Raw genomic sequence first — 15,374 nt, 5'->3', positions numbered from 1 at the left:
ATTGTAACTGTGGCGGGGGCGTGGCCCCGGGCGCAGCGGCAGGGGAGGAGTGGAGCGGAAGGCTCATCAGGGCGGCGCTGCGAGGCCGGTAAGAACAGCTGATGTTGTTTATGGACTGATGATGGTTTCCCTCCCCTGTGTTATAGTGAGACGGAGAGGAGCGGGAGAGGAGAAAAAGAGACACACATCAGCTGGGATGGACAGCTGTCATTCTGTGCGATAGTATCAGTGTGTGAAAGTGTAAATAAATGTGGAACTTGGCGATAAAGACCTGTGTGTGCGTGTACCTGTGCCTAGTATATTCCACAGTAACATACACATAATAGACCCATATTTTGTACCCTTATACCTATAACAGACCCATTTGTGTAATATATCTACAAATCTATATTATTGCTAATATATATTTTGTAATATATCTATATTATGGCTAAAGCACTTCTGGATGGATGCAAACTGCATTTCGTTGCCTTGTACCTGTGACATGTGCAATGACAATAAAGTTGAATTCTATTCTATTCTATTCTATAGGCTTAAAAGAGCCTAGCTGCTCTCATTCTGCTTTATCAAACTTTCTTTGGGTTACACAACCAGAGAGATAATAGAGAAGATAATTAGACATTAGAGTGTCTTCTCTTCCTCGCTGGCTCCATGACTCTCAGTATGGTGCAGACTGGTTCGCTATGTCTTGCACAAAATCACCACCAAAAACACTACAAATTACTCCCATGATTGTATTTCTTATAAACCCCTGAATCGGGTATAAAAGGAGTATAATGTACGAGCTTATATACTGCTGTTGAAGGCAACATAGATGCACCTGCGTCTTAAGGACGCTGTCTTTGATCCGTTCCCTGATTGGTCCGTTGCTCTTAGAGGCGGGAGCTGTCTGTGAAGCCAAGCACACTATTAGGCAATACACCTGGCTATCAAGATGAATGCGCCTACCTGTCACTTCCTGCTGTCGGTATTTATTCATTTTCACTTTTTTTTAAAATTCTGGGGATAATTTGGCACGTCACTGCCATATTTGAATGATTTCGTCTAATGTATCCCTTGCAGCTTGTGGATCGCGCGGACCACACGTTGCGACCTTGGCTTCATGTTCGGCTTAAAGGAGGAGTAACCCTCCTGGACACCGCTTGGAAAACACCGTTTGGATTTTAATGAGCTGCAGCTTCGGGGGTTGTTTTAATGTGGGCTCATATTGTCGTCTTTGTTTTTACAGCAGCAGGAGGAGGGAGGGACTGTGCCATGGAAAGGTAGGCACAACAGATGTGTTTGTATGCTTTTTTCTTATCGTTGGGAAGAGGTTGATACAGACTTGGCAGCAGGCCTGGCAGTGCGCGCTTAATAAATAAGGCTACTAGAACAGCCGCGGCGTACGACGTCGCTGTCACAAGACGCAGCCTGCGGACACCCGCAAACATGCTTGCGATGCGCATCTTTTCTGTACAGGCGCGTGGATGTGTGTCTCTTTGAGGCTTTTTACATGTATTTCAGCTGCCAAAAGATGTCTGTGTGGTAAAGTGCTCGCTTCAGTGTTGAACTGGCCTAAAGCACAAAATGCCCCCCCTCTAAGAAACTAACTCGTCACTACCCCCACCCCTGCCTCTGCAGGGTCATATGTAGGGACGTGGCAGCATATACAATAGAGACAACATTGTCGACACACACACACACACACACACACACACACACACACACACACACACACACACACACACACACAGGCTAACTGCGCTATTATTACAGTAGTATAGTGCAATACAAAAAATCTGATACTTGCTTTGATATTAAATGACGTTCCTTCTTTACTCTGACTTTCTGTTGGAGTCCAGCTGAGGTGAGTGAGGTGACCAATTGAATGCCATTTTGGTTTAATTAGTGGAAACAAACACTTCTATTGCAGTGACCTTAAACTGTCCCATAATACTGACATGCTCACACCCTAGGCATGTTTTGAGACTGCATAGTAGTAATGAGGTCCACTGTATGCTGTTTAAGTCTTATTTTGGCACATTCTCAAAAAAAAACTGTTTTCAGACTATTTAGTGAAATAATCTGCTGTCTTCCCATAGTATAAACACATGAATTCTATCTATATAAATAAATACTTGAATAACATTATCAGTGTAATAATCTATTCATTATGGCACTTGTTAGTGGGTGGGGTATATTAGGAAACAAGTGAATGTTTTGCCGTCAACATTGGTGTATCAGAAGCAGGAAAAATGGGCAACCATAAGGTTTTGAAGGAGTTTGCCAAGGGCTAAATTATGATGGCTAGAGGAATGGGTTAGAGCATCTCTAAAACTGCAGCTCACTGTGTGTGTTTCCAGTCTGCAGTAGTCTGTATCTGTGGTTATCAAAAGTGGTACAAGAAAGGAACAGTGGTGATCCAAGAACACAGTCATGGAGATCAAACTGCTGAAAAGGTTTATACTGGTTCTGACAGAAAAATGTGAGAATACATGGTGTATTGCAGTTTATTGTGTCTGGGGTTGCATAGGCACAGACCCATGCTGACCCCTGTCCACTACCTAAAGTGGTAACAACGGGCATCAGACCTCAACCATGGAGCAGTGCAAGAAGGGGGCCTGGTCTGATCTATTTCAATTCAATTGAATTCAATTTTATTTATATAGCGCCAAATCACAACAAAAGTCGCCTCAAGGCGCTTCATAGATACAGAGAAAAACCCAACAATCATATGACCCCCTATGAGCAAGCACTTTGGCGACAGTGGGAAGGAAAAACTCGCTTTTAACAGGAAGAAACCTCCGGCAGAACCAGGCTCAGGGAGGGGCGGCCATCTGCTGCGACCGGTTAGGGTGAGAGAAGGAAGACAGGATAAGAAGGAAGACAGGATAAGAAGGAAGACAGGATATCTGATCTGACCTTGAAAGATATTATAGTGGGTTATTTCACAGTGTTTATCAGAGTAGAGGAACAAACTGTCTCTGCAGCGGCTAGGTTTGGTAAACAGCACTGTAGGTAGGGGGTTCTCAGAGTCCGCCATCATTTCTACTGTCTTGAGCGGGTTCAGCCCCAGATGGTTCTGACGGCACCAGTGGACCAGCTGATCCACCTCCCATCTATACGCTGATTTGTCATTGTTCTGGATCAGACATTGGTCTGATGATGATGGCGTTATCTGTGAACTTCAGGAGTTTAACAGATGGTTCTCCTGAGCTCTTTGCCAGAGGTTTCCTTAGCGTCATGCATTCTATTCATTTTACACAGCATGTCTCTGGTCCCACACACACCAAAGGACACACACTGAACCTTGTTTTTACTTTAGGTTTAAACATTGAGTTTATTTGTACTGATGACATTTTTATTTCGGACCATTGTTGTATTCTTTTTAACCTGTCTTTTCATCTGTCCCTCTCTCCTCAACATGTGGTTAGCTCTCGCATCTTAAATTCCTCTACTGCTGTTAAATTTTCCGTTGCTTTTAATTTAGTTTTATCTCCTTATAACAATGTTCATCTTTTAACAAATCTTTTTAATAATCATTCTCTTTCTATTTTAGACAATGTTTGTCCTGTCAAAACTAGACTAGCTCCAGTTTCAAAGTCGTCCCCCTGGATAAATGACAGCATTCGCTTCTTAAAGTGTTGCTGCCATAAGGTTGAGCGTTTATGGAGGAAAACTCATTTGCATGTCCATCTCCTTCATTTAAGGGACCTTTTAGTCTCTTTTAACACTTCAGTTCGAGATGCGAACTAAGTTCAGACTTTGTGTCTAAGAGCAGAGGTAACCCCAAGGTACTATTAGACACTATTAGTGATATTGTTGCTCCTGCTCCATCTGCTGTCCCAATTTCATTAAATGAAGATTTTGAAAAATTTCTTTCTTTCTTCGTTGAAAAAGTCAGTAATGTAAGGAATCTCTCCTTCTGTGTCTCTGTTGTCAGCTCCAACTCAAGCTAGGCCTGTAATTTTAGAAAGATTTTTACCTGTGTCCTTACCAGAGCTGGTCAAGTTAGTTGATTCGATGAGAGCATCCTCCTGCTCTCTTGATATTTTACCTGGATCTTTGTTTAAAAATGTCTTTCAGTCTATCGGTCACTGTGTGCTTACAATTATCAATACCTCACTGATTTCTGGTCAGGTCCCTGTTAATATAAGAATGCTGTTATTCACCGACTGTTTAAAAAAAAAAAACCTAAGCTTGACGCTTCTATTCTCTGTAGCTACAGACCAAATTCAAAATTATCGTTCATTGCTAAGATTTTAGAAAAGGTTGTGGATAAGCACCTTATAGCTGTTTTAGATGAATACAGCATTCTGGATAAATTCCAATCTGGCTTTCGTAGAGCTCACTCTACTGAAACTGCACTTCTTAGAGTCTCCAACGACATTTTGATGAGATGTGATGCAGGAGAATGCTCCGTTTTGTTGATGTTGGACCTGACCTCCGCCTTTGATACTGTGGAACATCATATTCTTCTAGATAGGCTGAGACACTGGGTGGGTATATCAGGGGCTGCTTTGGACTGGTTTGAATCTTATTTGCATGAACGATCCTTTTCTGTGGCTACCTCTAAGTACAGTTCATCTTCTATTTTTCTTGCCTATGGTGTAACTCAAGGTTCTGTTTTGGGGCTTTTATTGTTTTTGTTGTATTTCCTTCCTCTTCAGCACATATTGAGCACTTTTAAGGGCATTTCGTATCACTGCTATGCAGATGATATTCAGTTATATATCTCCTTTGAGCCCCAAGATGTTTCCAAGCTACAGATTTTTCATAGGTGCATAGACTCCATTAGAGGTTGGATGGCTGGAAACTTTCTTCAACTAAATGAGGAGAAGACTGAAGTCCTTGTTTGTGCTCCTTTTTTTTTTTTTTTTTTTCTTGCCTGTCCCGTTTGGCTCTCTTGCCATCAGAATTATTGTCTAAAGGCGAAGAAAGATGCCCAATGGATTTACTTTACCAAATGGACCATCCCAGCCTTGCCATAATGGTCTATTTGATTCACCTTTTATTGTTTATTTTATTTTATTTTCACTTGCTAAATACGGGACAGACTTGACTGGGAAAAGAAAGGGGAGAAAGAAAGAGGGAAAGAAAAACAGCGGACAAGAGGGACGGGGATAAAGGGCAAAAAAACAAAAACCAACAACATAAGCAGACAAAAAATACCAATCAATCACCTGGATCACCTGTTGAGAAAGGAAAAAAGAGAAAACAAACAGAAGAAAAAGAGAGCAATATAATAAACAACATCACGATGATCTATGGGAATATAACAGTAAATACTAAATATTAAACATTATTGTGCAGCACGTAAGATCGACAGTGCACAGTGTGCTTTGAGGTAGGAGCCAAAAAGGGTGTAGTTTGTGTGTGTGAGCACCTGTGTGTACACCTGTGAGCATGAACGCGCTTGTATTTAAAACGTTTCTTCATGTAATGATCTGCTAGAGGGTGTGGGGGGGGCCATAACCCAGTCCTCCAAGGCATGAAGCAGGTATGGAGGAGATCAAAACTCCAGACATCCAGAGGCCCCCAGAACACAAGAGACCAAGGAAGACCAACAGAGGGGCAGCCGCGCCACTGTCCCAGAAAGAGCTGAAGAGAGCCCCAGATGAGGGGTCACTCCGCAGCCGCGGAGCAGAAGCCAGGGGGGGTTGCAGTGACATGCCCGTGAGCTCCGCCGGCAGCCAGCTGTGCCTGAGTGACCGAGCCCCAGGCCGAGAGGCTGAGAGTACCCCACCCCTGAAGTGGCCCGAGCGAGCCCCAGGCTCCAGGCCCCGATAAGCAGCCACCAAGGAGTGAGCCGGTGTGTACCTGGGCGCCCATCCCCGGACACAAAGAACCACCAACGCACCGATGTCTGAGGGCGTCTGCCACTGGCAGGTGAAGTGGTGGGGAGAGATCGGCCTCCATACCTTAGAGGGCCTGAGATGTCCCCAGAGAGGTGGCGTCTGATACCCAACCTGACATATAGACACAGACATACAGGGATTTGATGTTTTTTTTCTAATTCCTGAATGTTTTTGTTTTCTTCTTTCTTTTTATGTGATGAGAAAGAAATTATTTTACCTCTCATCACAGCTTTCCCTGCTTCCCATAGAACAGATGCTGAAGTTCCGGGAGCATCATTATAGTCTAAATATTCTTTTTTAAAATATTTAATAAAGTCTTCATCTTTAAGCAGTGATGTATTAAATCTCCAGTTTTTACTTGGCGTAGTATTATTCTTGTGCATTAGTGTTAACGATACAGGAGCATGATCGCTGACAGCTATAGGGTGAATCTCAGTATCTGAAATGTCACTCAGCAGTGAGCTGCTGACCAAAAAATTATCCAGATGAGAGTAGGAGTGATGGACATGTGAGAAAAAAGTATATTCCTTACTGGTGGGGTGAAGGGAGCGCCATGCATCGCAAAGACCAAAGTTGCTCATATACAGTTTGATTATATTTGTGGACTGCCAATTACGCCGAGTTCCTGCTGTATTGAGCCTACCCATTTCTCCATTTAGTCCAAGGTTGAGGTTGCCTCCAAGAACAAGTGTGCCATCTAAGTGTTCAGAGAGTGCACTGAAAAAACCGTGAAAGAATGAGGGATCATCAACATTTGGACCATATATACGTACAATACATAGCTTTTTTATCAAGTATAGATAATTTAATGATTAAGAATCTGCCCTTGTTTGTCCTCCTAAAAAAATTGTACCTAGTATTATGGAAAACTTGGGTCCACTTGCTACATTTGCCAAACCTTCTATCAGGAACCTTGATGGTACTATTGACTCAGCTCTGACTTTGGACGCTCATGTTAAATCTCTGGTCTGCTCCTGTTTTTATCACTTGAGAAACATTGTTAAGCTGAGTCCCATTGTATCGCGCTCCGAATTAGAAATTGTCATTCGTGCATTTGTTTCATCTCGTCTGGGTTATTGTAATTCTTTGTTTACTTGTTTATGTAAAGCCTCTTTGAAGCATCTGCAAGTTGTTCAGAATGCTGCTGCAAAGCTTCTGACCAAGTCTTCCAAATACTCCCATGTCACACCCCTCCTGATTCAGCTGCACTGGCTCCCTATTAAATTCAGAATCCACTTTAAGGTTTTGACCTTGACTTTCAGGGCTCTGCATGGACAAGCACCAACATATATCAGTGTAATTTAACATCCATACATTCCCAGCAAGTCCCTGAGGTCATGTGATCAGGGTTTGCTGGTTGTCCAGCACACAAGGCTGAAAACAAAAGGCGACATAGCTTTTTTAACTGTGGCCCTCAGACTGTGGAACTCTCTCCCTTTGAACATGAGATCTGTGGACTCAGTGGTCGCTTTTTAAAAACAAAAAACAAAAAAAAAACAGCTAAAAACTCATCTTTTTAAACTTTCTTTTGGTTGATTTTGATTTTTATGTTTTGGCTTCTGTGAAGCACTTTGTGATTTTTATCTTGAAAGGTGCTATATAAATAACATTTTACTTTACTATTTGCCCATTACGCAAACTACGGGAGATCCAGACTTGGGTCTGTGATGTCCTTCAGGTAGCTCAGCACCATACGGGGCAGAGAATATTTCCTCTAATGTAGAAGGGAAAGAAAAGGAATATGCAAACATGGCGAAATCATTTAAAACGTGATTATCTTAACTGGACCTTCATTAATCCAGCAAAAATCTATGGCAAAAATTTCAGATGCTGGCCAAGGAGAAACAGAATGACAGAACATTGTCAGAATAATATTCTCCAAACGTAACATCCCAGTGCACTTCAGACTCATCAACACCCTTTGACAAAAACTGGCTCATCACAAGGGACAGACTCATACCGTAAGCGGTGAAATGTCTTCATGAACTAAAATGAAGTTTGGTTTTAGGACCATCATAAAGTATTGTATCAGAAATAGGGAAAGGTTCCCTTTCATACAACTTGTACGTCTAAATGTCCAAATGTTTCAGTCTAGCCTTGATTTAAACTTTGATTACCATGCAGCTACAGAGATAGATTAGCCCTCTTCACAGAGCGGTGTTACCTGAGTAGGATGCATCAGTCAGCAGAGTAGAAGAATGGGTTGTCCATTTATTGTATATGTGTGTGTGTGGTTCTTAGAATTCTTGCGGGGCAAATATTTTATTTTCTAAAAAGAACACAAATGACTTCTGAGCTGTTGCTATGGTGTAGAGGTAAAGAAATGTTGTTAAACGCCAAACAAATGCATAGTAATAAGCCATGGTGTGGGGGAAAACTTTTGAAAGAACACCAGATCTCAATGGGGAAGAAATTATGCTCGATATCTATACTCCTATGGATCGGGTCATGTAAGGAATGAAAGGATGCCACATTGTTTGATCGACCTACAGAGGGGTGAATTCAAAGATGCCATGAGAGTTAAAGTTCAAAAGTCAAAGTGTTTGTGGTCAGTCTGAGTATTTCATGCTCCTAATGGCAGCCAGTGTGCTTTTGTCTAATATGTAGTGGTCTGTGTCCCTCCATGGTTATGCCTTCCCAGACCATCACTTATCCACTGGCAAAGCGGTCATGCTGACACAGGGTCTTATTGGTTTTATGGTCAAGCAGAGAGTGTGTTCACTTTTCGCTCTACTCAAGGGCCTGCCCGTTTGCCTGCAGTGAACTCTATTGTCAGATTGAGGCAGTGTACAAAGTATGTGCCACCACTGGTCTGTGAGCCACTGTTGCTTGTGTCTTGTGTGGGTAGTAGAGCAGGCCAGTGGTGGACCTGGCCGACCTGATATACAGGCATTTGAATACTGTTAAGATGGAAACAAAAACTCAAAGTTGCTTTATGTCTTCTGTTTGCAGGCATGGATGACAGGTTATGTGTGCCCCCCAGCTAAAGGCCTCAGTTGCCATTACCTGTGCATCCATTCAATCCCTCTGTGAGCATGTATCGCAGGAACGGGCTGTCGGATGGTACTAGCATCAATTCAGTCACCTCAGAGGTAAGGACATGGTTCTACAGAGATTATTGTTTGTTTGTTTATTTTTGTTTTGTTTTTTAATAATCCCCAAGTACTGTTAAAGAGAGCAACATTTTTTTTAAACAAATCCAAACATGCTAGTTTTATAACGGATGCTTCCATTATTTTGCTTAGCACACAGAAACAAAATTATTTAAAAATAACCCCAAAAGCTACAAGGGTCAAAATTATTAGTGTCCCATGATGCTAATAGCCAGTTGTGTATCCTTTTTGCTAGATAACAGCCTGCAGTCTCCTAAAAGAAAATCCCAGCCCATTCTTCTTTGAGGAATCTCTTAAGCTCCTCTAGATTTGATGGTCTTCTGGCATGGACCTTGGCTTCTAATTCACCCAACAGATTTTTAGTAGGATTTATGTGAGGACTTTGTCCAGGGCTAAATCAGAATTATCTTTATTTGTGCACACAAACAAGGGATTTGACTCTGTCCTCTCTGCATGCAACACAAGGCTTTGTGATACCTTCTCAAGTAACAGTTCAAACCCTTGCAAAACTTTATATATATATATATTTAATACACACACACACACACACACACACACACACACACACACACACACACACTATATAAGTTTGTGTATATATAGTATACAAACTTGCAAAAGCTTGTAGCTGCCTTGTAGCTGCCCCAGGGCAGCTGTGGCTACAATGTAGCTTGCTATCGCCAGTGTGTGAATGTGTGTGTGAATGGGTGGATGACTGAATGTAGTGTAAAGCGCTTTGGGGTCCTATGGACTAGAAAAGCGCTATACAAATGCAGGCCATTTACCATTTACCAGGCCATAAATATGGAAGAAATACCTCAGATTTAACTTCATTTTTACAAGCTTTGAGCATCAAGTTAAAGCACCTCATTGCTCAGCAATGGTTTGTGTAATGGCTCAATTTCTTTTAAAAAAAAGGTCAGTTTTTCAGAGGGCTTAATAATAATGACACTGGTAATTTTAGTTGGATTTCTGAAATATTTCTACTACAGGTGCAAATAGAAATAATTGGTGCTTTCTAAAGAAAAATAGTATGTTTAGAATTGATATGTTGAAAATCCCTGGTTTTGTGTAGAAAAACTTTCATACGGGGGTTAATACACGGGATGGGAGAAAACATGATGCCCTAAACATTATCTTATGCGTGCTGTCTCTGAAATATAAAATGTATCCAACATTGTACTTTGTAGTACAAAGCTGGTGGGTTTATTTGTTTGTTTGTGTTTAATGTGAGTATTCAGTTTATATTTTGTATGTATTTTTTATTTGATATTTATATCAAAATGTCATATTATGAAATTGTTGTTCTAACAATGCCATACATTTGCTGCTGTGTATGAATAACAACAAAATAAGCCCGGGCATGTCTGAGAGTCAGAGGTCGTCAGAGGTGCACATCCCCCTGCCAATGACTTTTGAATACCTAAAAATGGATCTACTTCAGAAAACTCCAAAGAAGCAGAATATTTTGCAAAATATAACAAACAAAAAACAAAACAAAACTTTCTGCTAAATGTGGAATGTGGGAAAACCAATGACTGTAGAAAACAGTCAGAAAACAGTTTTCTACAGTCATTGGAGAAAAAAAAAATAAATGTGGAAAACAAATGTTTTTCACTACTTGAGGCTGTTAAGTACAACCAGGCTATGATGGACGAGATGTTAGCAGCTGGTGATGAACAACTTATATTTTAAATAAATTACTGAACTACTTGCCAGTTGTACTCCGTATGACAGGAAGAATAAATAGTGGATGGAAGTTACCGATATTGTTACCTGGTAGAAAAACGGGGCATTAAGCAGCTGGTTAAAAAGCTCGACCCAAGAACGTTCCAGGTTGAAAATATTTTTCAGTTTTATTATGTGACATTATTGTGCAGTTCCTGCAAAGTTGCTTGGTTATTGTTAAAGTGTTAAGCAGTTATTTGAGATTTTTATTTAAAAAGCTTTCCAGGGAAAACTGCCTGGAAAACATTTTCGTGCCTGCATTTGGCTTGGTGTGACTGGATATAACGCCGTGTCACTACTATTGCATTATAATGCATTGCACAGCATATTAAAAGGCAGTAGGTATTATTGAATCTCTAATTCAGTTCAGTTCAATTTTCTTTCTTTTTTTTCCTTTTTTAATTCAAATTCTGTTGTTTTCAATCAAATTCTGTTGTTTTCATTCAAATTCTGTTGTTTTCAATCAAATTCTGTTGTTTTCATTCAAATTCTGTTGTTTTCATTCAAATTCTGTTGTTTTCATTCAAATTCTGTTGTTTTCATTCAAATTCCGTTGTTTTCATTTTAATTCCGTTGTTTTCATTTTAATTCTGTTGTTTGTTTTAAACTTCCGTTGTTTTCATTCAAATTGCATTTTTTGTTCTCAACTTCCGTTGTTTGGCACAGCAAGAAGGTCCTGAGTTCAATTCCAACATCAGGCCGGGGTCTTTCTGTGTGGAGTTTGCATGTTCTCCCCGTGTTTGCGTGGGTTCTCTCCGGGTACTCCGGCTTCCTCCCACCGTCCAAAGACATCCAGCTTGTGGGGATAGGTTAATTGAATAATCCAAATTGCCACTAGGTGTGAATGTGAGTGTGAATGGTTGTCTGTCCCTGTGTGTTGGCCCTGCGACAGACTGGCGACCTGTCCAGGGTGTACCCCGCCTTTCGCCCTATGACAGCTGGGATAGGCTCCAGCCCCCCCCCCCCCCCTCCCCCGCGACCCTGAAAAGGATAAGCGGAAGCGAATGGATGGATGGAACTTCTGTTGTTTTCATTCAAATTCTGGTCTGGGGTCCGTTCTTCGTACCTCGCTAAGTAAGTTAGCTGGATTTGATTGTTGACGATTTCGCGTGATCTTGGATCGTTCGGTTCTCCGAAGCTCATCCGGGACTTGCTGCCATAGCAACAGAGCCGTGAGCGTAAACCTGCTTGGGAGCAGGCTTACTTTATGTAAACAGGATTAGATCGCGGCCACTCAGGTATGTCCGCTTCATGTATACGAAAGCAACAGCGATATTTTACCACTGTTTTTCCATAAATAAATATTATCAATGTAACTAAAGATAATGCAGTACTTGATCCTTTCATTGATTTCATACAGATACATACAGGTCATTTCCTAAAAAAAGTGAAATGTACTATTAACATTCTATTTCATGTATTTGATTATTTCAGATGTAATTCATATTTTAGAGTTGTAATAGTAAATTACTTCGTGTAATCAAGATGAGAGACCACGGCTATAAAAGCAAAGGTGGATTTGGGAAGCCTGTCGCAGCCATGTCCTGTCCGTATACGCGAGCCACCCATTGCGGAAGGAGCGAGATTGATAAGGAGAGTTTTCAGAACTCAGCGTATATTGCGGGATAGACAGGATCCTTTAGCTCAGCGCGACAGTGTGCTCATTGAGAGATATCGATATTCCCGAGAGGGTATTATTTACTCAACCAACTTGTTGACGAGGGGGTGCAGGACCACCACCTGTCTTTTTTTTGCTCTGTCCTTTTCTTGGTTGCTGTTATAAACAAACAGATTATTTCAGGGTCTCTTTTCAAGAGACTAAAAGCAATATAAGTGATAAATATTACCATTCTGTAGAATATTCTTATATTTCACTTTTACTTGTTCCCATGTTCTAGTGGGTCCTGTTGTGGCTCTAATGTGAAAGAGGATATGATATAATGTAATATAATATAATAAATTTACCCTACCGCCTACTGGTGTTGGCCAGAGGGGCCGATGGCGCGATATGGCAGTCTGGCTTCTGTCAGTCTGCCCCAGGGCAGCTGTGGCTACAACCGTAGCTGCTTCCACCAGTGTGTGAATGTGAGAGTGACTGAATAGTGGCATTGTAAAGCGCTTTGGGTGCCTTGAAAAGCGCTATATATATCCAATCCATTATTATTATTATTATTATTAAATTACTTACGAGTTTAATTTGTCAGCAACTTTCTGCCAGCCCTCTCTCCTTGCTTTTGCAGCCTTTGCAGTGTTCCCTTGCGTTTTAATTAAACTCTGAAACTCCTGAAATCCCTCAATCAAGAGTTCTTGCTCTGCTGCCGAAAAATACTGAGCGCGCTCCTTCGACATTTTCGCCGACCAATCAAAGGGTTGCCGATCAATGTTTCTACTATCGATGCGTAGCCCCTGTTAAGCCACCCAGTGATCTCACATTACTTCATCCAGCTATACTAATCGTCAACAACAGGTGTGTTCGGAGAACCGGAATAGCGAGCTCAAAGTTAGCGCAATGATTTGATCTTGGATGTGTCATTTGATCTTGGATGTAGTAAGCGAGGTACGAAGAACGGACCCCTGTTCATTCTTATTCTGTTGTTTTCATTCAACTTCCGTTGTTTTCATTCAAATTCCGTTGTTTTCATTCAAATTCTGGTCTGTTCATTCTTATTCCGTTGTTTTCATTCAACTTCCGTTGTTTTCATTCAACTTCCGTTGTTTTCATTCAACTTCCGTTGTTGTCATTCTAATTCTACTCTTGTTATTCAAATTCTATTGTTTGTTTTAGAATTCTGTGGCTTTAATTCAAACTCTGTTCTATACATTCTAATTCTGTTGTTTTCATGCAAATTCTTTGGTTTTTGATCAAATTCTGTTCGTTTAATATATAGCGCCAAATCACAACAACAGTTGCCTGGAGGCGCTGTTTATTGTAAGGTAAAGACCCACAACAATACAGAGAAAACCTAAACAATCATATGACACCCCCCCCCAATGATATTATATACAAATATACTGACAGCTGGAAATCTGCAATTCTAATGTGATTACAACCTTTTGAATCAGTGAATACAAGTGCTCAATTGCTCAAACCGCTTACTTGCTTTTGCAACGCTTCTCTCCGGAAACATGTCGCAGAACTATAACTGTAACTAAAGGAGGGTGAAGGAGGGTTGGGGGGTGGTAGGAACAGGCATGAAGGCCAGCCAGCCAGTCAGGAAGCAGAAGACCAAGAGGTGTTCTTCCTTGCTGCCCTCTGGTAAGTTTCCTTCAAACCAGAGTCTTCCACAACAGATAGAGAAACACTGCTTTTATGCTTTATGGCTTATTGTCTATTTTCTATTATTTGACCTATTCTTATTGATAGCTTATTGATGGCTTATGTCTCATGTGACTCAGTTACATCAAGCACTGAATTTTGTTACTACACTATACATGGTACACACTTCTACACCTTTATTTCTAGATAGATAGATTTTCCACAGCTTAAACAAATGTATGCATGTTTCCAAGTTCCTTTCTGGATCACTAGAAATCAAACTATCTATTCAGCCATCTTCAACCATCACTGGCTCTGTGGAAGTAGAAAAACACATTATTTTAGACACTTTGAGACCAACTTGTGGTCTTGTTGGTTCCATGTCATCTGCACTGTACTAACTATGGTTCTTTGTTTCTCAGATTCTCCACCCATCTTGCTCAGCCATCTACTGACCAGTGAGACATTTATCATGCTTTATGACCAAGCACCTACCTGCTTTCCCACCCCACTCCCTGTACTCTCAGCTGTTTGAACACTTTATAAATAAAACTGAATTAAGTATTTAACATACATGTGGACTTGGAGAAGGCATTCGACTGTGTCCCTCAGGGGGTCCTGTGGGGGGTACCTCGGGAGTATGGGGTGTCTGGCGTTCCCCCGGACAAGCTGGAGGAGGTGGCTGGGGAGAGGGAGGTCTGGGCTTCTCTGCTTGGGCTGCTGCCCCCGCGACCCGGCCCTGGATAAGCGGAAGAAAATGGATAGATGGATTTAACATATGTTTGTGTTGTTTATGAATACAAATAACTAAAACAAACACTAAACATATAGATATATCTGATATTCTTTCATGGCATATTTCAAGTCCTCGGGCGCTTGGATCAGAAACACTCTGTTGGTTAATATCATGTGATTAAACTAAAAGAAGAATCACTCTTGGACACATTATTTGCTCACTTGTATTAAGGCAAATAATACAATATAATTAATAACAAATATAACAATAATGATAAACCACTGGTGATAGTCAAAGTTTTTTTTTTTTTGTTTTTGTTTTAAAAACAATGTCACTTCTAATGACCAGTGTCTTTTAGTTTTGTTTTTAAAGCCTTTATCTGTTGAGTTTGGTGATGTATCATACAAATGTTGTTGTAAATGTTTAATAGTGTAAAGATGTACCCATAGACTGACAAATACTGTGTAATACTGCTGATAAGGCCAACAGGAGGAACCAAATAATCTCGTAACTGAGAACTGTAAAGATACCTTAATTCCCAGACAATTTCTGTATTCATGTCACTTTTTTCTAATTTCTCATTTAGAGAAATTTAAAGAATTTTGTGCCTCTTTTGTCTTCTGTATCGTGAGACCCAAAAATTATGTCAAATTGGCATTGTAAAGGTTTTCTCACTTCCTAATATGCATCTAGATACACAAGTA

At 40.8% G+C, this 15,374-nt stretch overlaps 1 protein-coding gene across 2 annotated transcripts in view; it reads left to right on the top strand.

The window, feature by feature from the left end:
* Positions 1-907: 907 nt before the first annotated feature.
* The window catches only part of LOC146706380 (ras-specific guanine nucleotide-releasing factor RalGPS1-like), an 86,506-nt gene continuing 72,039 nt past the window's right edge, over positions 908-15,374 (top strand). Inside the window, exons 1-3 of one of the 2 annotated variants that reach the window (XM_085464529.1) lie at positions 908-963; positions 1,063-1,262; positions 8,790-8,929. In XM_085464529.1, coding sequence (XP_085320655.1) covers positions 8,873-8,929 — 57 coding nt within the window. In that variant the 5' untranslated portion in view covers positions 908-963; positions 1,063-1,262; positions 8,790-8,872. The other variant, XM_085464528.1, reaches the window with a different exon arrangement.

The sequence above is a fragment of the Copadichromis virginalis genome, linkage group LG7 (genome assembly GCF_057382275.1).
Source record: "Copadichromis virginalis isolate Kocher_CV1m ecotype Utaka linkage group LG7, C_Virginalis_male_GT1.1, whole genome shotgun sequence".
In the NCBI taxonomy this organism is placed as follows: Eukaryota; Metazoa; Chordata; class Actinopteri; order Cichliformes; family Cichlidae; genus Copadichromis; species Copadichromis virginalis.
The sequence above is the reverse complement of the archived record's forward strand: the minus strand, read 5'-3'. Positions and strand labels throughout refer to the sequence as shown.